Source organism: Ascaphus truei, chromosome 13, assembly GCF_040206685.1.
Source record: "Ascaphus truei isolate aAscTru1 chromosome 13, aAscTru1.hap1, whole genome shotgun sequence".
In the NCBI taxonomy this organism is placed as follows: Eukaryota; Metazoa; Chordata; class Amphibia; order Anura; family Ascaphidae; genus Ascaphus; species Ascaphus truei.
In genome coordinates this window covers 3,143,263-3,169,242 of record NC_134495.1, presented here as the reverse complement: position 1 = coordinate 3,169,242, position 25,980 = coordinate 3,143,263, and the positions used below count along the sequence as shown (strand labels likewise).

Here is a 25,980-nt window from a genome sequence, read left to right as displayed (position 1 = left end):
ATACATACATATAAAGGTAAAACAGAGTGGTACATTTGCCGGCACGGCGTCTTACCTTCACAATCTCTTGTGCTATCTGTCTGGTCTTGTTGACGTCTAGAACAATTTTTGCATCCCTGACCACGGAGAACAGCGTTCTTCCCTTACACAAGCTGCAACACAAATGTACAATGTATTCAGTAGAGCGCTCAATCTCACACAGTATGTGTCTCTGGCTATTATTTTGTAGAGTGTGAATATTGTACAGTTGGTGTATATTACTTGCAGAGTGTTACTTAATAAACCACAAGCTTTTGTTTCCTTGCAAGTCTTACTCAGATGTACGGTTTAGAAGAGCGGTTCCCCCAACTTTTTCCACATTGTGCAGCCCCTGCGAGAAAATATTTGTTATGCAAACCCATAATTAATAAATCTTTTAAATAAATGTATAAAATTGCCTACTCATCAGACTATCGCTAACAATACTGATCGAATGATCCCAGACAGTGTCCTGAGCTCGTGGGGGGAACACGTTTAATAAGGCCCCAAACTTCTCCTCGGTGTGGGGAGGGGCGGTATAGCGGTCACTCACTGCGGGAGCTTCCAAACTCACGCCCCAGAATGCCCTGCTGCTGTGGATGCAAAGCATTGTGGGGAGCGTCTTTGGAAGCTCCTGCTGTGAGTGACAGTTATACCACACACGCTAAGGTGCAGTTTGGGGCCTTACTAAATGTGCAGTCCTCACACGGGCTCAGGAACCCACTATACTGCCTGGGATCCGCCATCAACGATTTTTTTAGGCAAGCCCCTTGGAGACACTTCATGATCCCCTAGGGGTTTCCGAACCCCCTGTTGGGATTCACTGAACATATATTGAAGTTGCAATATTCAGGCGGTCCTCGCTATCCGTCGTTTCACTTTACGACGGACGGCGTACCAACGCTTTACAATGTAACCCTATGGGCCGCGTTCCGACGCCTGAACGCCTTATCCGACGCTCCCCGCCACTGACTAACATGGGACTCACTATCCAACGCTTCTCCCAGAACGGATTCCGTTGGATAACCGAGGACCGCCTGTATTGATACCATGTAATACACTCTTCCTATTTTAAACCGTTGAATCCTAATAAGAGATGTGCAACATTTGCGCTCAAGTTGGCGAACCAGGGAAAATTGCCCTTTTTCCATCTGCCCCAATGGTCTGTTCCTCCTTTGCTTTTGCACAGGGAATGCCAGCACGCTGACAGCGCCCCCCCCCCCCCCTGTGAAAAAACTTAACCCTTGAAGAGCAGCCCTCCTCCAGCAGCGTTGTGGCGTCATGACATCATGTGACATTGGTCACCATGGCAACGCAAAAAACCAGACACCTACATCTCGGTGAGAAGCGGTCCTGCTGGTCCGGGGGCCCCGCGCTCCTTCCTCCACTTGCCCCCCTCCGGTCAGGCGGAAGTATGATCCCGGCGCCGACAGGAAGAGGGAGCGCGAGGCCCATGGCGGCCGCCCTGTTCGTCTTGCCCTAAGGCCGGCCCTTACTCCTTTCACTGCTAAGCAATGCGTTGCAGGCCTCTCTGGGAGTCAAAGCATTAACAATGCAGGAGCATTAGGGAGGAGGCTGTATTTGGAAACGGCTCCTCATTACTGCAGGTTTCAGAAGCTGCCTAAATAGAAACCTCCCAGATACCCAGCCAGGAAGGACATCACAACCACCGCACAGAAAGCTTCCCCAGCCGTGGGCAAACAGCAAAACACTCGCTTCTCGCACCTGTAATGAGAACGCCTGCACCGCCCGCGATGCGATGCCTGGAACTGTATGCACCGCGGTTATATGGCCTCAGCCCGGAGTGACCTGCAGTGTCGCAAAGGGGTTAACTGATCCCATGACAGAAACATCCCAATAACAAGGCATCTCAGAATATACAGTATTACTGGCCCATCGTCAGAGAGTTTTTAATATGGTGTGAAAGTGTTAACACTTTGTTGGTGCTTCAATTGCAATAAACTACTTCAATATATACACAGGGGCAGTCTCTCCTGGTATCAAAGAGAACATGTGGCATTCTGGGTCTGTGGCCCCTCTGGCTCGCATAGGGTTAATAGGTTAGCTCCAGCTGATCGACACTGTTTTTGGAATACTGGACAATTGGAAGCACTGACTGTATGTGTTTAAACGTAACATTTCCTAGGTTAATACACGCTTTGAAGGGTCTTTAAACTCTCATTCCAATGTCTTTTAGTAATAAGACTGTTTGTCAGTGTTGAAGTCTACAGGTAAATTGTTTTCAGTTTTGCAAAGTAATTATGAAGCGATTATTAGTCAGAGATGAGCGTAATTAGCTGATATACTTGTATTCAGTGGAACCAAAGAAAAGGGAAACATTCATTTTTCAAAGGATACAAATAAGTTATACGTACACGGATTACACGGATAAGTGGGGAGGTTTATGTACCAAGCAAAGAGAAGTTTGTTTGCAAGACTTGCATTGGTTTGTAACCTGGTGATTAGCTAACACAGGCTGTTAACAGAGAGAAGTTTAACCTTTTGTGTGCTGGAAATTGAGTGGCATCCTTCAGGCTGCAGTGTAGCGATCACACGGCCCCACCACATGAGGTCGGAGCCACGGGAGCAAAAACTCCATAATGTAGGAGCCCCATCATAAAGCACCTGGGTACCGTTCAAAAGGACACTGCCCCAACGTCAAGGGGCACTTAAAGAGTTAAGCTACTTCAGACCCGGTGAACTTTTTGACCCAGAACAACAAGGGAAGAAATGATGCACAGCATTTAATATAACCCTATTATAAAAAGTGTCTTTCAACAGAAAATATACTCCCAGATACACCAGCCCCTAACTATGACGGCAAGCTGACTTGTGTTGTTACATGGGGCACAGATTATAATGAGATGTATCACATTCTGCGTCTCTGCCCCAGCTTGCACCTTGGGGAGAGTCAGTAGGAGGAGTTGGGGGAGTTACATGGTGCACAGGTTATAATGAGATGTATCACATTCTGCGTCTCTGCCCCAGCTTGCACCTTGGGGAGAGTCAGTAGGAGGAGTTGGGGGGAGTTACATGGTGCACAGATTATAATGAGATGCATCACATTCTGCGTCTCTGCCCCAGCTTGCACCTTGGGGAGAGTCAGTAGGAGGAGTTTGGGGAGGAGTTACATGGTGCACAGATTATAATGAGATGTATCACATTATGCGTCTCTGCCCCAGCTTGCACCTTGGGGAGAGTCAGTAGGGGGAGTTGGGGGGGGGGAGTTATATGGGGCACAGATTATAATGAGATGTATCACATTCTGCGTCTCTGTCCCTGCTTGCACCTTGGGGAGAATCAGTAGGATGAGTTGGGGGGGAGTTACATGGTGCACAGATTATAATGAGATGTATCACATTCTGCGTCTCTGCCCCTGTTTGCACCTTGGGGAGAGTCAGTAGGATGAGTTGGGGGGAAGTTACATGGTGCACAGATTATAATGAGATGTATCACATTCTGTGTCTCTGCCCCAGCTTGCACCTTGGGGAGAGTCAGTAGGAGGAGTTGGGGGAGTTACATGGTGCACAGATTATAATGAGGTGTATCACATTCTGCGTCTCTGCCCCAGTTTGCACCTTGGGGAGAGTCAGTAGGAGGAGTTGGGGAGAGTTACATGGGGCACAGGTTATAATGAGATGTATCACATTCTGCGTCTCTGTCCCAGCTTGCACCTTGGGGAGAGTCAGTAGGAGGAGTTGGGGGAGTTACATGTTGCACAGGTTATAATGAGATGTATCACATTCTGGGTCTCTGTCCCAGTTTGCACCTTGGGGAGAGTCAGTAGGAGGAGTTGGGGGGAGTTACATGGGGCACAGATTATAATGAGATGTATCACATTCTGCGTCTCTGCCCCAGCTTGCACCTTGGGGAGAGTCAGTAGGAGGAGTTGGGGGGAGTTACATGGTGCACAGATTATAATGAGATGTATCACAGTCTGTTTCTGTGCTCCACTCCTTTTGCCCTCCTCCCAAATCCTCCACATCTGAAGTAGTGCAAGTCTAATATACTGTATCAGATGTAAGAAGCTTTCCTTACATACGCCGCAGCCTTGCTCCACAAACCGGAGCCAGACATTTAAACACACAGTTCTCTGCGTGGATACATACTTTACGAAAGTACGGTACCACTGATCCAGCCACAACAAAGCCTATCCTCACCCTGGCTAAAAGGTCAATCAGTGGGAGCAACTTCTGTGTACAGCACTGTGTACACTGCAGCGCTATACAAGAAAAAGAGATCATCGATATAAATTAGTAGTAATAAGTGGAAAAAAGAGAGAAAGGGAACAAGAAGGGTGTGAGAAGGTACATGTAGGGCCACCAATGCAAATGACTGCTGCAAGGGGCTAATAATATTGTTGCCTTTAGCCCTTTGGGGTCCTGACTTATTAAACCAGCCAGGAGAAACAATTCCCCTGGCTTAGGGATAGTTCTTTATTTTCTCCCACTATTAGGCAGACAAGGCTATAGCTGAATAGATAAAAAGGACAGATAGATTTGAGATGGCTTTTCCTTGGGGATGCTGTATATTTCTGCAGCAATACATTTCCTTAGACTGATCACCCGTCATCCACAACCTCCCTCCTGAAAATTCAAGGTTGGTGTCGTAAATTTCAAACAAGGGTGTTTAGATTGAGTCATATCAATGGGTCTTATTTCACCTTGAGAAACCACAGTAGGACATGCCGAGTGCTTTGGATGGGTTTCTGGATTACCTGACTTCTATTCGTCTTTTTACAGTTTCATGAAGTACCAATAAGCACTTCTGGACGGACCTTTTGTGTGCAGACAGTGGAGTGGACGGACCTTTTGTGTGCAGAGAGTGGAGTGGACGGACCTTTTGTGTGCAGACAGCGGAGTGGACGGACCTTTTGTGTGCAGACAGTGGAGTGGACGGACCTTTTGTGTGCAGACAGCGGAGTGGACGGACCTTTTGTGTGCAGACAGTGGAGTGGACGGACCTTTTGTGTGCAGACAGTGGAGTGGACGGACCTTTTGTGTGCAGACAACGGAGTGTTGTTGCAAAACTTCTTTCAGTGCAAAAGACAAAAACAATAGTGTCCAGTTATCAAGGCACTTTGACTATTCAATTTACGCTGATGGGCTAATGATAGAGAGGCCTGATCTGCATAATGGGCAAGTGAATGGTAGTTAACGGCTATCACACTTTTATAAATCTGCCCTTCAGCGAGGGATTTTAAACGTCCATCTCTTAGCACCAGTGCACCAAGGTCCCTGGCCCTATTGTGCAGTGTCTGCCTGCGTGGAGGGTGTCAGTAGGAGAAGTCAGGAAGGCGTTACATGATGCGCACATTGTCTTGCGTTGTATCACGTTCTGCACCTCGGCCTCTTCCTTTATTTTGTATCAAAAATCTCAGTCAGACCAGAAATAAATGTACATTTTTTGGCTACCAACTTGCACCGTGTCAGAAACCCGATGACTGTAATCTCAGGGACTTCCATCCTACTGTCTCCATTTATCTTAACCACGTACAGTACGTACGCTTATGTTACACAAGGTTATTGTCTGCCCTCCTACTTTGTTCTGCGCTGCGTAATATGTCGCTGCGCTGCGGTATGTCGCCGCGCTGCGGTATGTCGCCGCTCTGCGGTATGTCGCCGCGCTGCGGTATGTCGCCGCGCTGCGGTATGTCGCCGCGCTGCGGTATATGTCGCCACGCTGCGGAATACGTCGCCGCTCTGCGGTATGTCGCCGCTCTGCGGTATGTCGCCGCGCTGCGGTATGTCGCCGCGCTGCGGTATGTCGCCGCTCTGCGGTATATCTCGCCGCTCTGCGGTATGTCGCCGCTCTGCGGTATATGTTGCCGCGCTGCGGTATATTTCGCCGCTCTGCGGTATATGTTGCCGCGCTGCGGTATGTCGCCGCTCTGCGGTATATGTCGCTGCGCTGCGGTATATTTCGCCGCTCTGCGGTATATGTTGCCGCGCTGCGGTATGTCGCCGCTCTGCGGTATATGTCGCTGCGCTGCGGTATATTTCGCCGCTCTGCGGTATATGTTGCCGCTCTGCGGTATGTCGCCGCGCTGCGGTATATGTCGCCGCGCTATACAAATAGACGTTCGTAATAAAATAATAATTCATAAAACATGATGCATTTGCGACAGAAATGTATTAAAACAGTCGCAGTGTCTATACACAGGCTCCGACCTAATATGCCACGAGACCATCTTCTTGTTGCAAGGGAAGGTTTTAGCCTCATTCGTCTGACAAAGGTTGTACTGACAGTGGGAAGAAGGAATTCTGTAATTGTTACTCTCTATTAAATGTACATTTGTGTTTCTGATATTCTGCATTTCGTACCTTTAATATTTTATACCAGTGACACAAAGCGATAGATCCACAAAGGTCAGTTATATCCGGGCTCAAAATGTGATAGTAACTAAATCAGGAACGGACGTTCTGTTCCTCGGGGATAATGTGTATCCGCTGAGCTAATTATATGCAAAAACAGCGGCCATTCTACATGTCATTAGCATAGGCTCCATGTTACTCAGTGTAGCACAATGTTGTGTTAGCGCCAGTAACGGGATGGCGGCCTTTCTCTTGCTGTTACTCCGTCCAGTATTGGAGGGTTTTTTTGTCATATAAAGATGTATGAACCTATAGAATAAAGCATTTTTTATATATATATCTTCACTAATTCTGCTCTCCTGAAGTACTTTTTGACAGAGCTGGTTTTTATCTAGTTCTTTGCCACGTTACTCCGATCCAGACCCTTAAATCTGTGTTTAACTCAAGTTGAGAAAGAGAGGAGAGGGAATTAACGCTTGATATAACGCTGTGTTGATTAACTCTTACTTAACCGCTTCAGTGCCACCTCAGTGGCCCTTATGACGTACACTGTACACCATTGCCCTTTGCTTGGCTTTAGGGGCCTGTGCGCGTATGGTGTTGACCGCGTGATACTCCACGGAAGGGGGCAAATTAACGCTCTTTATGGGAGAGTACGTGCCGCCAAACCTGACCCTGTATCTCCAAAGGCCAATACCGCAGCATTAAGCCAGTTTAACATCACGTTACGTTACTTAGAGGAGCCCTGTGGGTGTGGGCCGGAGAGGCACGTCTGTACCTGTTAAAGGATCTGGCAGGGGTTCTCATGCCAAAGCAACTGCATATATATCGTCTCTGTGAGCTATATATAGGAGAGCAGTGGCCTCTCTAATATTTGTTATCAAATATTGCCTTTATTGTACATCAAATGAAAATCCTGCTATTTAAAAATTGGATAAGCACTCAAAGTATCATTGAGTCGGGACGCTACAGAACAGATACTTTCAAAATAGTCTGTCTGCGTTTCCAGTCCTGGATTCTTAGCGGGGTGTGATACCATTTAAGGGGAGAATACTTCTTCACAGCTGGGATAACATATAATCTTTCGAATCTACCAAACGTCCCTTTTTCACAAGTGTTCCTTTGGATGTCATCGCGACATCGACGGTGTATGAAGAACTTGCAGGACTTTCCATGGTGGTCCCAGAAAGTATTTGACAGCCTGCAATCTACTGCTCTCTGGGATCACTGTGACTAAAAGGTCTGGAGGGGAGACAATATAACACAGGGGTGCAGATCAGACTGTGGGTACTATGAGAGATTTGTGAAAGGAGCGAGAAAGATCAGAGGCTGGGGATTTTAACCCCTTTGGTTATAGAGAGGACAGCAGCACACTGACTAGTGATGGATACATTACTGATTCCTTAGGCTGTGAAGTGGTTAACATGGAGAGTACTTTCTGGTGAGGAATGGGAATTGCAGCTGGGTGATATATATGCAGCTACACAATATCCATCTCTGGAACCTTAGAAAGAAGTTCAATTCCCAATAAGACAAGTACATAAATACACTATGTACAAATGTGAAACTCTGTGTCATATCACCAAGGCGGCAAAAGAAGGAAATGAAAAAAGGGTAAAAGCAAGAAATTTCAGCAAATTCATCAATGGTGTATATGAAGGAGAACGCTGGGGGAGGAGGGAAGCAATGAGAACGGTGGGGGAGGGGGGAAGCAATGAGAACGGTGGAGAGGAGGAAATGTTTACCACTGTATCTAATGTGCTGTCATTCATATAATGAGTTTCTTCACCATTTCAACTCATCCATTAGTTTTGCCGTCATGACAGCCATGTACAGACCAGTGTCATAATAAAGATTAACGACGGATTTCACCCTGCCAAGGGAATAGGGGGGAGGCGGAGAAAAATAACTGATCTCAAGGCACAGAAACTTGGTGTCAAACTTGTTTGGTCCATCGAGCTAAGGAAATGATGGGGCCGCAGCACCCGAAGGCTCTCGCTCCATGTATTGTGGGACTAATTAAAGAGGAACATCGCAGCAATATTTGTATGGGCACAAAATAGGCCTCAGAGGTCTTGGAAGCCCACCTACAAACTATATGTTTGTTCAGCTATTCCAGTACGTTCCTCCTGTCAGAGTTATTGCTGCCTGCAGACACTCCAGGGGCGGACTGTAGTATCTAACGGGACCGGATAACACTTCCATGCAGTGCTGGACCCATTTGTCTCTGCTATGTATACAATATGTCCCTCTTTCTATTGGCTGGGTCTTCTCTCCAGGTAGGAATACGCATGCTTTTGGGTTAATATCCTACATAATATCCTAATCTAATTGAATTTTGCAATGTGCCGGAATAAAAAAGATTGCTCAGTATGTCACAGATTAAACTCCAATATCAATAAAGTGGTTCAATGTCGTTATTTATTTTTGTGTTGCCTTGAGTAAAATGTATGTCTGCGCTTCGGTCTGCGCTACGGTCTGCGCTACGGTCTGCGCTTCGGTCTGCGCTACGGTCTGCGCTTCGGTCTGCGCTACGGTCTGCGCTACGGTCTGCGCTTCGGTCTGCGCTTCGGTCTGCGCTACGGTCTGCGCTACGGTCTGCGCTTCGGTCTGCGCTTCGGTCTGCGCTACGATCTGCGCTACGGTCTGCGCTTTTCGGTCTGCGCTTCGGTCTGCGCTTTGGTCTGCGCTACGGTCTGCGCTTTGGTCTGCGCTACGGTCTGCGCTTTGATCTGCGCTTCGATCTGCGCTACGGTCTGCGCTTCGGTCTGCGCTACCGTCTACGCTACGGTCTGCGCTTTGGTCTGCGCTACGGTCTGCGCTACCGTCTACGCTACGGTCTGCGCTTTGGTCTGCGCTACGGTCTGCGCTTCGGTCTGCGCTTCGGTCTGCGCTACGGTCTGCGCTTCGGTCTGCGCTACGATCTGCGCTACGGTCTGCGCTTCGGTCTGCGCTACGGTCTGCGCTACGGTCTGCGCTTCGGTCTGCGCTACGATCTGCGCTACGGTCTGCGCTTCGGTCTGCGCTACGGTCTGCGCTTCGGTCTGCGCTACGGTCTGCGCTTCGGTCTGCGCTACGGTCTGCGCTACGGTCTGCGCTACGGTCTGCGCTCTCTCGCATTTTTTTCTGTGGAGAAATTTGCTGTCTGGGGCTGGACCCGGTACTGACCGAAAGGTCTTTTATACCTTCCACTGCCTACATATCTGCACCACTGAAAATCCTGCTACAATCTGGAGAAGAGAAAGATAGTTTGTAACAAACAGGACCACTCCCAGAAAGCCTTGATGCTGTATCCTTTTAAATCACATTTGAAAAAAGGTAGTTTGTAACAACAAACAGGTCAGTGCCTCCAAAAGCCCTTAATGCTGGGATCCTGGAAGCAGGTTAAGAACAGTCAACAATGGTTGCACAGTAAAGGAGGGTATATGATTGTATACTATGCATTGATCAGTGTTTTTAATCTACTTCTGTTTAGTTGACAGTCTTTCTCTTTGTGACATGCAGCATCTACATGGTTAATGTTAATTGCTCCCGTTTGCTTAACAGTTATCCAATCACGGCCACTCTCATTTAAATATTTGATTGTACATCTGTGCTGCTGCACAGTTATTGGCCAGAGGGCAATATGGTGGTACAGTATGCGGATATGCTACAAAGAGGAAGACAGGCATTTAGGAGTCTCTACTCTTTGATAAAGCGCCTATGTGTGCGAAACGCGTGAGTTTTTATTTTGTGCTACACGTGCCAATACATTTTTGCAGTAGCTGACTCTGCAGCCCTCGGAGTGTTCTTTCTCCACTGTGAACCACCAAATGTACTTTCTTCTATCTTACAATCTGGAGAAGGGGGAAGGAGTCACACTTGTTCTTCTCCATACCCTGCCTCTGAATATACCTACTCCATGCACCAATTTCCAGACATCAAACCCTGCCTGAGCTGCAGAGAAATGGGAAATGCAAGAAATACTGCACATTCATTCATTAGAACGTCACCTCACAGGCTGATTTTTTCCCCCCAGGAATTTTGGTGAACCGAGTTCTTCACATTTATTAAAAAAAAAAACAACTGGTACTTCCAGGACTGATATGGTTATGTTCAGGAGACAAAGCTAGCAGAGACACATTGTGTCAGGCAGATAAAACGAACAACAGATCGGAATCAAGGATTCATGCAAAAGTGCAGCTTGACTTTTTGATCTGTGGAAGTGTCTTCAGTAACTCAGCCACAAGCAGAAACGCTCGGACTTTACAGATACAAATGTTAAGTCAGTTACTGTTCTGAGAATTCCCCGTGCTTTATGTAAATGAAAAGTGTAGTCTATTGCTAACATAACTGCCTCTGAAGTGGGTGTTCCCTGTTTTAAAGTAATTGGACAATTGACTCAGAAGCTGTTTCATGGACAGGTGTGGGCTATTCCTTCGTTATTTCATCATCAATTAGCTGGTAAAAGGTCTGGAGTTGATTCCAGGTGTGGCATTCACATTTGGAAGCTGTTGCTGTGAACCCGCAACATGCGGTCAAAGGAGCTCTCAATGCAAGTGAAACAGGGCATCCTTAGGCTGCAAAAAAAGAAAATCCATCAGAGACATAGCAGGAACATTAGGAGTGGCCAAATCAACAGTTTGGTACATTCTGGGGAAAAAAGAACGCACTGGTGAGCTCTGCAACACAGAAAGGCCTGGACATCCACGGAAGACAACAGTGGTGGATGATCGTAGGATCCTTTCCATGGTAAAGTAAAACCCCTTCACAACATCCAGCCAAGTGAAGAACACTCTCCAGGAGGTAGGCATATCATTATCCAAGTCTACCATAAAGAGAAGACTTCACGAGAGCAAATACAGAGGGTTCACCACAAGGTGCAAACCATTCATAAGCCTCAAGAATAGAAAGGCCAGATTAGACTTTGCCAAACAATATCTAAAAAGCAAGCCCAGTTCTGGAACAGCATTCTTTGGACAGATGAAACTAAGATCAACCTGTACCAGAATGATGGGAAGAAAAAAGTATGGAGAAGGCTTGGAACGGCTCATGATCCGAAGCATACTACATCATCTGTAAAACACGGCAGAGGCAGTGTGATGGCATGAGCACGCATGGCTTACAATGGCACTGGGTCACTAGTGTTTATTGATGATGTGACAGAAGACAGAAGCAGCCAGATGAATTCTGATGTGTATAGGGATATATTGTCTGCTCAGATTCAGCCAAATTCAGCGAAGTTGATTGGACGGCGCTTCACTTTATAGATGGACAATGACCCAAAACATACAGCGAAAGCAACCCAGGAGTTTTTTAAGGCAAAGAAGTGGAATATTCTGCAATGGCCGAGTCAATCACCTGATCTCAACCCGATCGAGCATGCATTTCACTTGCTGAAGACAAAACTTAAGGCAGAAAGACCCACGAACAAACAACAACTGAAGACAGCTGCAGTAAAGGCCTGGGAAAGCATCACAAAGGAGGAAACCCAGCGTTTGGTGATGTCCATGCGTTCCAGACTTCAAGCAGTCATTGCCTGCAAAGGATTCTCGACAAAGTATTAAAAATGAACATTTTATTTATGATTGTGTTAATTTGTCCAATTACATTTGAGCCCCTGAAATAAGGGGACTGTGTATGAAAATGGTTGCAATTCCTAAACGTTTCATACGATATTTTTGTTCAACCCCTTAAATTAAAGCTGAAAGTCTGCACTTCTATTGAATGTCGGTTGTTTCATTTCAAATCCATTGTGGTGGAGTATAGAACCAATATTATGAAGATTGTGTCAGTGTCCAATTATTTCCGGACCTAACTGTATATACACACACACCTATCATTGCCTTGCTTTGATTCAGAAGCAGGATGTATTTACTCTCTTTGCCTCATATTGATTGAAGGACAGATTTCTCCCCCCTGATCAATCAGTCTTGCTATTTTCCTTGACTGGACGCCGATTTCTCTTTAACTTTAGATTTATGACCTTCATTACATTAAATACTGCCAAGAAATAGTCCTGGTAAAAAGGGGCTGGGCAGGCTATGAAAGATGGAAGAGCTATCAGGTTTGTTTAAGGAGTGGGGTGGGAGATGAGTGAAGGGATTCGCCCCTATTTTGCAGCACAGAACATACTTGCACTGTGCCCTTGCTGTAATCATTAATACCCATCAGCGCTGGCAAAGTAATTCATTGCTGAGATTTGAATTATGGACATTAAAATATTTTTGTTATGAGCTTCTACCAGCAATATATTTACAAAAGGAAGGCACTCCATTACTCGCAGCTGGATTCCTTCTCATTAGTAAAAGCCTTTGAAGTGGGTTAGCTCCAATTTTGCACAGGGAAACTTTAATAAATAGGGCTATGTATCAAAGTCTCCTGGTTGCCAAACGAAGGTAAAACCATTTGCGTACTGTAAGTATTGCATCTTTGCTCTGCAACGTCTCCCTGCTAAGTCTGGAGCAAAAACACTGAACCAAATAAATCAAGAAAATCCCATTGGTTCAATGGGCGTGTGTCTCCTTAATAAATCCGGCACTCTGGGGGTTAGTCTCTTTGCTGCATAACCAGAGCAGAGAAACTGTATGTAACAACGTAACAAATGCGACCCTTTTCTAGGAGGATTCTGGTGCATTTTGTGACTACAGCGCTGCAGCCTGGAGACGTTGACACTTCGGTCCCCCCTATGCGCCAAAGTCTTCTGACTTCAAAAAGAGGCTAAGGGTGGAGCAAAGAACGGCAGCAGATTTCTCGAGAGAAAAGGAATCCCGTTGAAGGTGGTGATCCATATCTATTAAACTGCGCTGGCTGCAAAACCAATATTAATAATAGCATGTTCTTGTATAGCGCTGCTAGTTTTACGTAGCGCTTTACAGAGACATTTTGCAGACACAGTCCCTGCCCCGTGGAGCTTACAATCTATGTTTTTGGTGCCTGAGGCACAGGGAGATAAAGTGACTTGCCCAAGGTCACAAGGAGCCGACACCGGGAATTGAACCCCAGCTTCAAACTCTCAGTGCCAGTCAGTGTCGTTACTCACTGAGCCGCTCCTTCTGCAACAAAAACGTCTCCGTAATTAACCAAGCAGAAAATGCCATTGTATCCCATGAGAGGCAGCAGGCACAAGATGGGGCTCCAGTACACAAATATGGATTAAAACAACTTTATTAAGGTGGTACCAACATGGGATAGGGCAGGGGAAGTCGCTCTAACGCGTTTCGCGCCTCCAGCGCTTTGTGAAAGAGTCACTCTTTGAAATTCTATATGGTCGGAAGCGGACGTTTCCGGTGGATTTAGACCCTATTGACTGCAATGGGGATTTTTGTCCGGACGGACACTTTGGACAATATAGAAAAAGGCCCCAAGGGGTCTATTTACTAAACTACCCCGGCTGCAAAACGTATCAAAGGAAAGAAATCCCACTGAAAACAATTCTAGTTTTTCTTTGATAAATCTGCTGATACTTTTGTGCACGGGTTCTGCCCCAGTTATGTGCACGGGTTCTGCCCCAGTTGTATACACGGGTTCTGCCCCAGTTATATGCACTGGTTCTGCCTCAGTTATGTGCACTGGTTCTGTCCCAGTTATATACACGGGTTCTGCCCCAGTTATGTGCACTGGTTCTGCCTCAGTTATGTGCACTGGTTCTGTCCCAGTTATATACACGGGTTCTGTCCCAGTTATATACACGGGTTCTGCCCCAGTTATATGCACTGGTTCTGCCTCAGTTATGTGCACCGGTTCTGTCCCAGTTATATACACGGGTTCTGCCCCAGTTATGTGCACTGGTTCTGCCTCAGTTATGTGCACTGGTTCTGTCCCAGTTATATACACGGGTTCTGTCCCAGTTATATACACGGGTTCTGCCCCAGTTATGTGCACTGGTTCTGCCTCAGTTATGTGCACTGGTTCTGCCCCAGTTATATACACGGGTTCTGCCCCAGTTATGTGCACTGGTTCTGTCCCAGTTATGTGCACTGGTTCTGTCCCAGTTATGAAGCCGGAGATAACACCCTTGCTGCGGGTCACAAGAAACTCTCCCTCAGTGTCAGCCATAGAAGGACATATTGGGAGGTTATTCATTAAACTTTAATGGGACATTTTTAGCAATAGTTCCCCGACCGGCACTATCACAGGTTAATGAATAACCAAATTGTCTCATTGCTGCTATTTCTTTGTCAAAATAAATGAATGCATTCCTCCTATCGAGGGCAATTTCACCTGTTTGTACCTGGCCCACACCTGGTCCCTTGTGGCTGAGCAGAAAAGTGGTTAATCATACAGTGGGGTCTGACTACAGGTCAGTCACACTGCCACTTGTATAATATAATCCATCTAGGACTTATTAAGGACAAAACTATTAGGAAATACAATGTTATACATAAATACACACACACGCACACACACACATACACACACACACACACACACACACATAATTATATGACAGTGAAAGGCCTCACACACCGAGTGGAAACTCAGCAGAGAGGTAGGTGGTGCACGGGAAAAGTAAGTACGGGGCAAAGTAATAATGAGATTTATTAATCCATCATGAAAACATATCCCGGTGTTTCAGTCCTCACGGGTCTTCAACATATAACACACACACACACACACACACACACACACACACACACACACACACACACACACACACACACACACACACACACACACACACACACACACACACACACACACAGGCACAGGCACACACACAGGCACACACACACACACACACACACACACACACATTTGCATTTAAACAATACACCCCCAGTCCCCCAAACCTATTCATTTGACAGTTTACATTAAAATCCCAGCTGCCTGTACGTCCATGCTGTGTGCAGATAAGGAATTAGAAGCATCGGGAGACACAGGACAATGTCCGCAGGATAAGGGAGGGAGGTGCCAGTGGTGATGCTATGAATTTGGTGACCCCTTAAAAGAAAATGTGGGGGTCCCGCTACATGCCTGTCATCTCAACCATGATTTACTCACAACCCTGTTAGTTCACCCATCTCCACTCCCCACACAAACTGGGCATTCAAACAGCAGGTTCTTGCCTGGAGAGTCAAAATCATTTGTGATCAATTATTGATGAGCATAATCTTGTACAGTGTGTATAACGGACCCAGCATTGGAGCGCTCGTTCCACACTAAGAATTCATGTCTTGCCTGGAGAGCAGCATGTTACAATGTAGCCACATTCACAGTACCGGCAGCTCCATTATTAAGCCCCTGACAGTCCAAGGAGGACAACGGAAGCCGTTTTAATAGGATCATTTGGACTTCTGCGCACTACATCTATTAGAGGCGCCCCGAGCTTGATGTAAGCAATTGCTTAGGTCCTAATTCCATTATTACTGGTGCTACGGAGCCGTGGGCGCACGCCGCGGTGACGTCAGGAACACCAAAGCTCGCTGCGCCGTTATGTGTACAAATGTATCGTTCCTGCTTTATATGCTGCATGAAAATATTTTTGGTGGATTTGCAAAATATAAATCTCAGTTTACACAGGTTAAAAAGAAGGCAAAAGCAAAGCACGGTATATAGCAAAACCACCACGTGAGTTGGTGCATTGCCATTACAGTTAAAGATAACAGACTGGTAGAGGTTACCTGGTGATAATTGCTAGGTGTGGCGGGCTCATGCAAGCTCCCATGAAGAGGACCACATTCTCATGCCGGGTTTGTCTATAAGCCATCACCTCCCGCTTAAAAGCCTTCAGCTGGTCCTCATTGTCCCTCTCAATGTCAATGAGCCTGATGGCCACTTCCCCATGCCAACGTCCGTGGTACACCAGACCAAAGCGGCCTTTGCCAATCATCTCCCCAATCTCCAGCTGCTCCAACGGGATGTCCCATTCCTGCAAGAAGATACTGGTCTGGCTGGCCTTGCGGGGGAAGTTCCTGGCCGAGAGCAGTGAGAGGTTCATCTCCTCAAAGTCATCCTCAGATTCGTCTGCCCGTTCATTGCCCTCCTCATTCTGTAGAAAGAAGTATGAAAGCAGGTCACTGAGTACCAGGTCCATGTATTGGGCTGGGACCCATAAGAACAGCAATAGAGCAATGAAGTCTGAAGAGACGGGGACGTTATCGGAGAGGACAAGCACACAATGAAAATCTTCAGCTGAACTTGCTTAAAACATCCTTATTTTATTCTTACAGCATGCAATATGTATATGAATATATTCGTGTGCTACAATAGTAAAAAAGAATGCTCCAAACTAGAGGTGGGCAAACTTTTCACCACGATTTAAATACGCGGTGAAAATTGCGTTTTTTTTCCCTTGTTTAACTTTTTGTTAATTCATCGATGCCTATTATATATACATTTTCCTTTAATTAAGCGAACATTACACAAGCAAGCATTCGCCTAATTATGTGAAAATTCAATTAAGCGAAAACAAAAATTTGCTTAAAAGTGAAGCAAACTTTTACGTTTTTTACCCAAAAAACCTTACCGCGTAAAAACTGCGAAATAGAGGCTTAGGCGGAATGACATGCTTTTGTGCGTTTTCTGAATAACAAAAGGTTTGAACGAACTTTCGCAGGTTTGCGCAGAAAAAGAAAAGCTCCCCAATCACTATTCCCAGATATCTGAGATAAAGATTCTGATTATGTGTTTCCGGTTCACCTAACAGTTCAATTTGTTCATTGGACGCCAAACGAGTACAACATTATATTGGCTTGTTTATAAACTCCTATTCACTTAGGCTGCGTCCATACAACCTTCAACCGCGCGGAGGTGTGTGTGCGCATGACGTCACCTTCGTGAAGAGGGAGCATTTTGTGGACAAGGTAGAGGTGCCGTGGGGGGCGTGTCTGGGGGGCGTGCCTGTGACGTAACGGAACTGGTTCGCCCGGCGAACTGCTCACGTGACCTGCCCATCGCGCCGAGGAATCAGTTTGAACTGATTCCTCGCGCTCCTCGCACCCCCTCCTGCTGTGGCGTGTACGCGGTCTATGGGCGCGATCAATGCCTTAATGCTGTGTGATCGCGCGGCGCACGCACGCCTCCGCACGGTCTCCGGCAGCATGGACTCAGCCTTACAGTAAATGCTGAGCAGGGTACAGCTTTGTAGTGTCTGGTGGAAATAACACAGAAAGTCCATTTTTATATGAATCAGTCTATTGAAAGTGACAACACAGACAGGAGGTGAGGAATGATTTTTACAGGAATATACGTATACTGTATTTATTACACATGAATGTACCTTTATGTCTGGGTATGCTTTGACTTGGTTTTTTTTTATTAAGATGTACATACTATGGTCTATATTTTAAAGCAGCAATACAGGTTTAATGTATTATTTTTTATTACAGGATTGAAGCCGGGGGTCTCCGGAGCTGAGCTCCATTCATTTAATGGACCCCCTGCTTCAGGAGAACTTACCTCCGTGGGGGGTGCGGGTATCTGTGGAGTTTAAATGTCCTGGTCACGCAGGCTAATAGGAAGCTGCACGCCAAGGCTTCCTCCTGGCCCACGTGACATGGGACATTTAAACACCGCCATTTAATAAGGCACACACGTTCCCTGGCTGCATAAATACCGGCACTCCTATGGAGGTAAATATCTCGGGAAGCAGGGGGTCCCTGGAGCGGAAATTAACACCGTTCAGCTCGGGAGACCCTCTGCTTCAATTCTATCATTAAAAAATAAAAAAGAAATGAAATCAGTATTGCTGCTTAAATTGCAACACAAACACAGTATAACACGGTATTATTACATGTGCAGTTAGACTGCAAGCTCTAAAGCACTATACAGGCAGTCCTCGTTTTACAACGCTTCGCTTTACAACAAATGGCTTATCCAACGCTGTGCAATGCATACCTATGTCCATTTTTACAATGCCAAAATGGCTTATCCAACGCTCTTACGACGCTTTGCAACGTTGTGTACGTGTGTATATATATATACACATTCACATAAACAACGTTGCAAAGCGTCGTAAGAGCGTATATATATAATATTATACTATATAATATATTATACTACTAGCTGAGAGACATACAAGCAATGGGGGAGCGTGGGATTAAAAAAACATTTGACAATAAAAAACAATAAAATACAATAAAATTAATGTGGTTACAACAATATTGCTGGGGGTTGGTGAAAATATTAAATACACTTACACGGCCATGTGCAAGCGGACACGGTAATGTGGTTTCTTTAAGCAATTCCAGTCACTCCCAACAACAGGTAATGGTGGTTTAGAGGGTTTTGAAATAAATATATAAATATATCTGTACTCACACGGCCATGTGTGAGTCCTTGCAGGAAATTGGTAACTTTGGGGTTAAATTAACCCATCTGCATCTCCCCCCAGTGTAGACTCTTCTTTGTTTGCAACCAACGTGGGATTCTAACTCCAGTCTTGGGCATCAGATGGGGACTCTCCCCAGTGGTGGTAGTAGGGGGGGGAGTAGGTAGAGAAAGTGAGGCACGTTGTCAGTGGGGTTTAAAACACATTTATTAGTTTTAAAAGCAATTGGTACAACAAGACTCACATACATACATAGTGGTTGGACCCCTGGCCTCCTCGTGCAGTCCAGGATACAGTTTAAGCAGCCGTTATTGCCAATCACGCGTCCGTGATGCAGGAGGAAAAAAAACAAAACTTTTTCTCCTTATCTGCAATGGCTGCCTGGTTGATCCGGCTACGGGAGCCACGTTGGGCCAAATTCAGCAGGAACTTTAGAGCTACGCGTTTCGTCGAATCATCGACTTCCTCAGGCTCATATTCACACTCATCAGAATATGAGCCTGAGGAAGTCGATGATTCGACGAAACGCGTAGCTCTAAAGTTCCTGCTGAATTTGGCCCAACGTGGCTCCCGTAGCCGGATCAACCAGGCAGCCATTGCAGATAAGGAGAAAAAGTTTTGTTTTTTTTTTCCTCCTGCATCACGGACGCGTGATTGGCAATAACGGCTGCTTAAACTGTATCCTGGACTGCACGAGGAGGCCAGGGGTCCAACCACTATGTATGTATGTGAGTCTTGTTGTACCAATTGCTTTTAAAACTAATAAATGTGTTTTAAACCCCACTGACAACGTGCCTCACTTTCTCTACCTACTCCCCCCCCTACTACCACCACTGGGGAGAGTCCCCATCTGATGCCCAAGACTGGAGTTAGAATCCCACGTTGGTTGCAAACAAAGAAGAGTCTACACTGGGGGGAGATGCAGATGGGTTAATTTAACCCCAAAGTTACCAATTTCCTGCAAGGACTCACACATGGCCGTGTGAGTACAGATATATTTATATATTTATTTCAAAACCCTCTAAACCACCATTACCTGTTGTTGGGAGTGACTGGAATTGCTTAAAGAAACCACATTACCGTGTCCGCTTGCACATGGCAAGTGTATTTAATATTTTCACCAACCCCCAGCAATATTGTTGTAACCACATTAATTTTATTGTATTTTATTGTTTTTTATTGTCAAATGTTTTTTTAATCCCACGCTCCCCCATTGCTTGTATGTCTCTATATCTTTAAAAGGGTTCCGGATTAACCCTTCCCTGGGGTTGCAGCAGAGGGGAACTCCATGCTGGCTCAAAGCATCTGTCATAGAGCCGTGGTCTAACTTACTGCCACATTGTAAGCACACCTCATATATTAAGCTTAAGGTAAGCGCCAGGTTTTTTCCTATTGTCTCACTACTAGCTGAGAGACCCGGCGTTGCCCGGGATGTGAACCGTGCTCACACTGACACACACTGCTCATTGTTCACACTGCACACTGCACACACACACTGCACACTGCACACACACTGCTCGTTGGTCGCACTGACGCACACTGCGCACACACAGCTCACAGTGACACACACTGCACACTGCACACACACTGGTCACACTGACACACACTGCACACTGCACACACACTGCTCACTGCTCACACTGCACACACACACACATAGACAGCTCATTGCTCACACTGACACACTGCACACTCCACACACACTGCTCACACTGCACACACTGACACACACTGCACACACTGACACACACGTCACACACTGACACACACTGCTCAATGGTCACACTGCACACTGCACACACACTGCTCAGACTGACACACACTGCATACTGCACACACACTGCTCATTGGTCACACTGCACACACTGACACACTGCTCATTGCTCACACTGCACACAGTGCACACACACTGCTCATTGCTCACACTGCACGCACTGCACACACTGACACACACTGCACACTGCACACACTCCACACACAGTGGTCATTGCTCACACTGCACACACTGACACACTGCTCATTGCTCACACTGCACAGTGCACCACACACACACACACACACACACACACACACACACACACACACACACACACACACACACACACTTACAGACAATCACAGACAGTTACACACACTCACACACAGTCACACACACTTACACACACTTTCACAGTTTCAAATAGTTTCACACAGTCATAGACACTTACACAGACTTACACACACTCACACACTCTCACACTGTGAAACACTTACACACACTGTCACACACAGTTACACACAGTCACACACAGTCACAGACACTTACACACAGTTTCACACAGTCACAGACACTTACACACACTTACACACAGTCGCAGACACTCACACACAGTCTCACACAATTACACACACCAGCACCAACACCCGCTCCCCCCCCCCCTCCTCCTGCGCAGGCAGCGGGGACAACGGTGGGGAGAAGGTGAAGCGGGGACCGGAGGGGCATCCCCCCTCCCATCTCACGTCCCGCGGCCTGTCACGCGGTGACAGGGGGGAGCCGGGAGCGGAGGGGCAAGAGCAGCACGTAGCATGTGGAGGGGGGGGGGGAGCTCACCCGTCCTGCCGCTGCCTCACTGATCCGGCCGCTGCCTCACTCATCCGGCCGCTCCCACGTGGATGTGAGGCGGGAGGCCGCGTGTTGTGGCCGCTCCCCCGCGTGTGTCCCGGGCGCTCGCTCCGCTCCCCCGCTGACTGTAGCGGCGCCGGGGTGTGAGCTTGGGGGGTTGGGGGGGGTGTGAGCTTGGGGGGGGATGAGCCTGGGGGGGAGGGGTGAGCTGTGTGTGAGCTTGGGGGGGGGTGGGAATGTGTGTGTGTGTACACGGGACTCCGGGTAAGTTCCGGCACAGGGAGGGGGGGGGGGGGTGTGTGGAAGTTGAGGTGCGGTCCAGCTGACGGGGGAGAGTGAGGGGCACCGGGAGGGGAGTGTGTGTGTGTCCCTGTGTGTCCTTTGGCCCGTCACTCCGCCTCAGGCCAATGAGAGGTTTGCGGGGGCGGGCCAAGGGACCAATGAGATTTCCCCTAGGGACACCGGACATCCAGGCAGGCAGGCATACAGTGCTTTCACTAATATAGTATAAGATATACTATATTATTTATTATGTTACATTATATATACAATACAGTATATACACTATATAATTTGTGTGTGTGCTGCATATCTTATTGCCTGCATAAAATATTTGGTGTATTTTAGTGTTAAAAATACCTTCAGGAACGGAACCTTTCATTTATACAGTGTTCCTATGGGAAAACGTGTTTCGCTTTACAACGTTTCGCTTTACAACGTTTCGCTTTACAACGCCATTTTGAGTAACGCATTGTGTTGGATAACCGAGGACTGCCTGTACTGTATATATACTGTCTAAAGCACTATATACTGTAGGTAAAAATACAATATAACAGAAGAACATGTTGCAGATCCGTCCAGCAAGCAAAGGGTTTCATTGTCAGCTTAACCCAGTGACACAAATGTGTGCAAAACAGAACCCGAGTTAGCAAAGCAAAATGCAAAACAACATTAGATGTTTATCGCGACGGAAACCAGAACATGGCGATTTTACCTCCGAAGTTGGCTCCACTTCAATTTGAAGTAATGGGTTTCCTTCATTACTGGAATAAAGCAAAAACAGTGACGTTTACTGGTATTTAGCTGCTGTTCAGGAGAAATGGACAATTGAAGTAACAACGACTCTTTGGATATGGGAATTGTGGCTGTGCGTGTAATGCATTCGGGTAACGTATATACAGAATACGGAGCTCGGAAAAAAAGCTACTTGTGCGCTCCACACGTACATTAAATCCCACACATACATCTATTTGCACTCTTTTACATAAGCACATGTACACCTGCTAAATTCTCTCTCTGGCAATGATAACTTTAAAAGGATTAACATACGAATTGCTTGGGGATGCTACATAGTTTATGTACAAATTATATCTAGATTTAGCAAGGTGTTCTAAGCTTCTACTCACCGTAGGACCGATTCACGTATGTAAATGTGCCTTAATGTGGTCTGAGGCTTAGCATAGTTTAGTACATCTGGCCCTATATCTGCGACTCATGCTGGTCTGATTGAAATGTATCCCATTCTTGAAGGAAATAAAATATGCAAATAATATATATATATAAACGTATTGCCGGCATATACCACGTTTTGTGCGCAAGAAAGGCGTCAAAATTGTCAACTTTTTCCTGACATAAAAGACAACTGCAACTAGACGCAAACCCGGTGATCTGTCTGAGCATTGCGCTCGCCAAACAAAGAATAAAACAACGTACGCAAACGTGAGGACGTGAAAAAGTACACACCCACATACACCGCGAGGGATTCTCTGGCAAAGCGCCCTGAGCGTGAAACGCCTTACAGGATCTGCCAGGACCTTTTTCATGTATTTGTTTTTAATTTAATAAATCTCGACTTTGGTATCTGCTTCTACCAGTTCATTTTTGGCTAGCTGTGCTCCGGTTTCTGTCCTATTGGGTTTTTCTTCCGCTAGTGATTCTATGCGCAATATTCATTTCACGCTCTGTATTCTTTCAATGTATTTTTTTTTATACTTGTTGCTTTTCCCAGGAACGCGGATTTCAAGCATAACCATTACTTATATATGTATCTGTCCTGCTAACTTAGTTACATTGTAATTAAAGAACAACTCACCCGTGGCTTTGACCACTGACAAACAGTCTGATCGACAAAATAGGCTAGATAAAGATTGCAAAAACCCTCTAAGCATTTGCAATAGAAATGTAAAAAAAATAATACTTATACTTGTCTATTTATTTATTTTTAAAGGTGCCAATTGGGTCCATAAAACCCATTTAACCAAGAAAACCCATTTAACCTATAAAACCCATTTAACCTATAAAACCCATTTAACCAATAAAACCCATTTAACCAATAAAACCCATTTAACCAATAAAACCCATTTAACCTATAACACCTGCCCTGATCCTTAGTTCATGTTCGCCCTGCGAGAGAGACTGTTCCTTTAACATGGACATCGGAACCAATCCCCCGCTACAGAATGCTACACACAACTGCGGCTTTCTGTGATACTGTAGCAAAAAGGTTTCACAAAAATGTTATTTTGAGGTTCTAATGAACTGAAGTAAAAAGACCATTTGCATGGGGACCGGGAGTTATAGTTTAGGGAGTCTCACCAGGTGGCATAGATGTGCCCAGAAACCCTGATAATTGTAGGAAAAGCCTGAAAGTGGCATATTACAGTGACTACTCATTTTATCGGATCGTTAAGCCACACCACAGGACAGGATGGAGTCCCACATGTAGTTAGGCAGCTACGATGGAATCAATGGAGCCAGAATTTATATATCCCTTTAAAAGTAGATTCCCACATAAGACCAATCTTAGCGGTGATATGCTTAGTAGGTTAAACCTAGATTCATTCACACGTATCAGACATGTATAACTATATTTAAATCCTTTATATAAACTTGCCCTGGCAATATGTGTAAACAAAATAACGTAAAGATGAACCTTTTCACTGCCCACCTGACGAGCCTAACACGGGACCCAGCATGCAATAGGCCCTTACCAGGCTTCGCCGAGTACCACATCATTCTAACGCTCATCATCTAGGGGCTAATTGGGAGCCCCACCAAATTGGAGGTGGATGGTACTCGACTTCTATTTACGTCATTGGGGGGAGGGGTTCACCTTTGTCCCAAGTGGGACCACACTTAAATATATATATATATATATAACCATCTTCTCCATGTTGGGGAACTGCTTAGCTCCATCTAAATGAATGTAATTAACATAAGGAGAGATGTCTTCCCGGCATATTGAATAAGGATTTGAAAGCGAAAGAAAAGCGTGATATATTATTGAAGTGATTCATAAAACGAGAAAAGAGTAAATCGGTGTGTGCAAGTCGAGATCAGAAAATCTTATATACATGGGACCAAAATTGGACAGAAATGAAAAATACAAATGAAAATGCAACGGTTTTATTTCTCCATTTTAACATTTTTTTTAAAAAATGGACAATTGCAGCAAACATGCCAACGAAAAGCAATGGGGACATTTATCCACAAGCAACCCCGTAGTTCCCCAAACACAGTATATGACTGTGTTAAAAACACTAACACATTCAGGGGCTTCACCTCTGCTCATACAAAAAGAAAAGGGAAAAAAAGTAATAATCACAAACAGGCAAAAAACAAAAAAATTATAGTACAGGAGCTGCAGTATTTTATTCTCCCTGCCGCACGGCTGTATTTTATTCTCCCTGCCGCACAGCTGTATTTTATTCTCCCTGCCGCACGGCTGTATTTTATTCCCCCTGCCGCACGGCTGTATTTTATTCTCCCTGCCGCACAGCTGTATTTTATTCTCCCTGCCGCACAGCTGTATTTTATTCTCCCTGCCGCACAGCTGTATTTTATTCTCCCTCCCGCACAGCTGTATTTTATTGTCCCTGCCACACAGCTGTATTTTATTCTCCCTGCCGCACGGCTGTATTTTATTCTCCCTGCCGCACAGCTGTATTTTATTCTCCCTGCCGCACAGCTGTATTTTATTCTCCCTGCCGCACAGCTGTATTTTATTCTCCCTGCCGCACAGCTGTATTTTATTCTCCCTCCCGCACAGCTGTATTTTATTCTCCCTGCCGCACAGCTGTATTTTATTCTCCCTCCCGCACAGCTGTATTTTATTCTCCCTGCCGCACAGCTGTATTTTATTCTCCCTGCCGCACAGCTGTATTTTATTCTCCCTCCCGCACAGCTGTATTTTATTCTCCCTGCCGCACAGCTGTATTTTATTCTCCCTCCCGCACAGCTGTATTTTATTCTCCCTGCCGCACAGCTGTATTTTATTCTCCCTGCCGCACGGCTGTATTTTATCCTCCCTGCCGCACGGCTGTATTTTATTCTCCCTGCCGCACAGCTGTATTTTATTCTCCCTGCCGCACAGCTGTATTTTATTCTCCCTGCCGCACGGCTGTATTTTATTCTCCCTGCCGCACAGCTGTATTTTATTCTCCCTGCCGCACAGATGTATTTTATTCTCCCTGCCGCACGGCTGTATTTTATTCTCCCTGCCGCACAGCTGTATTTTATTCTCCCTGCCGCACAGCTGTATTTTATTCTCCCTGCCGCACGGCTGTATTTTATTCTCCCTGCCGCACGGCTGTATTTTATTCTCCCTGCCGCACAGCTGTATTTTATTCTCCCTGCCGCACGGCTGTATTTTATTCTCCCTGCCGCACGGCTGTATTTTATTCTCCCTGCCGCACGGCTGTATTTTATTCTCCCTGCCGCACAGCTGTATTTTATTCTCCCTCCCGCACAGCTGTATTTTATTCTCCCTGCCGCACAGCTGTATTTTATTCTCCCTC

General features: G+C 46.0%; 1 protein-coding gene across 3 annotated transcripts in view; it reads right to left on the bottom strand.

The window, feature by feature from the left end:
* Positions 1–25,980, bottom strand: part of KSR2 (kinase suppressor of ras 2) — a 329,003-nt gene that overhangs the window by 42,655 nt on the left and 260,368 nt on the right. For all 3 annotated transcript variants that reach the window (XM_075568096.1, XM_075568097.1, XM_075568098.1), the window contains 3 exons: positions 22,179–22,227; positions 15,935–16,302; positions 56–152 (listed from right to left, as the gene is read on the bottom strand). In XM_075568096.1, coding sequence (XP_075424211.1) covers positions 56–152; positions 15,935–16,302; positions 22,179–22,227 — 514 coding nt within the window. The remainder of the gene's footprint in view (positions 1–55; positions 153–15,934; positions 16,303–22,178; positions 22,228–25,980) is intronic.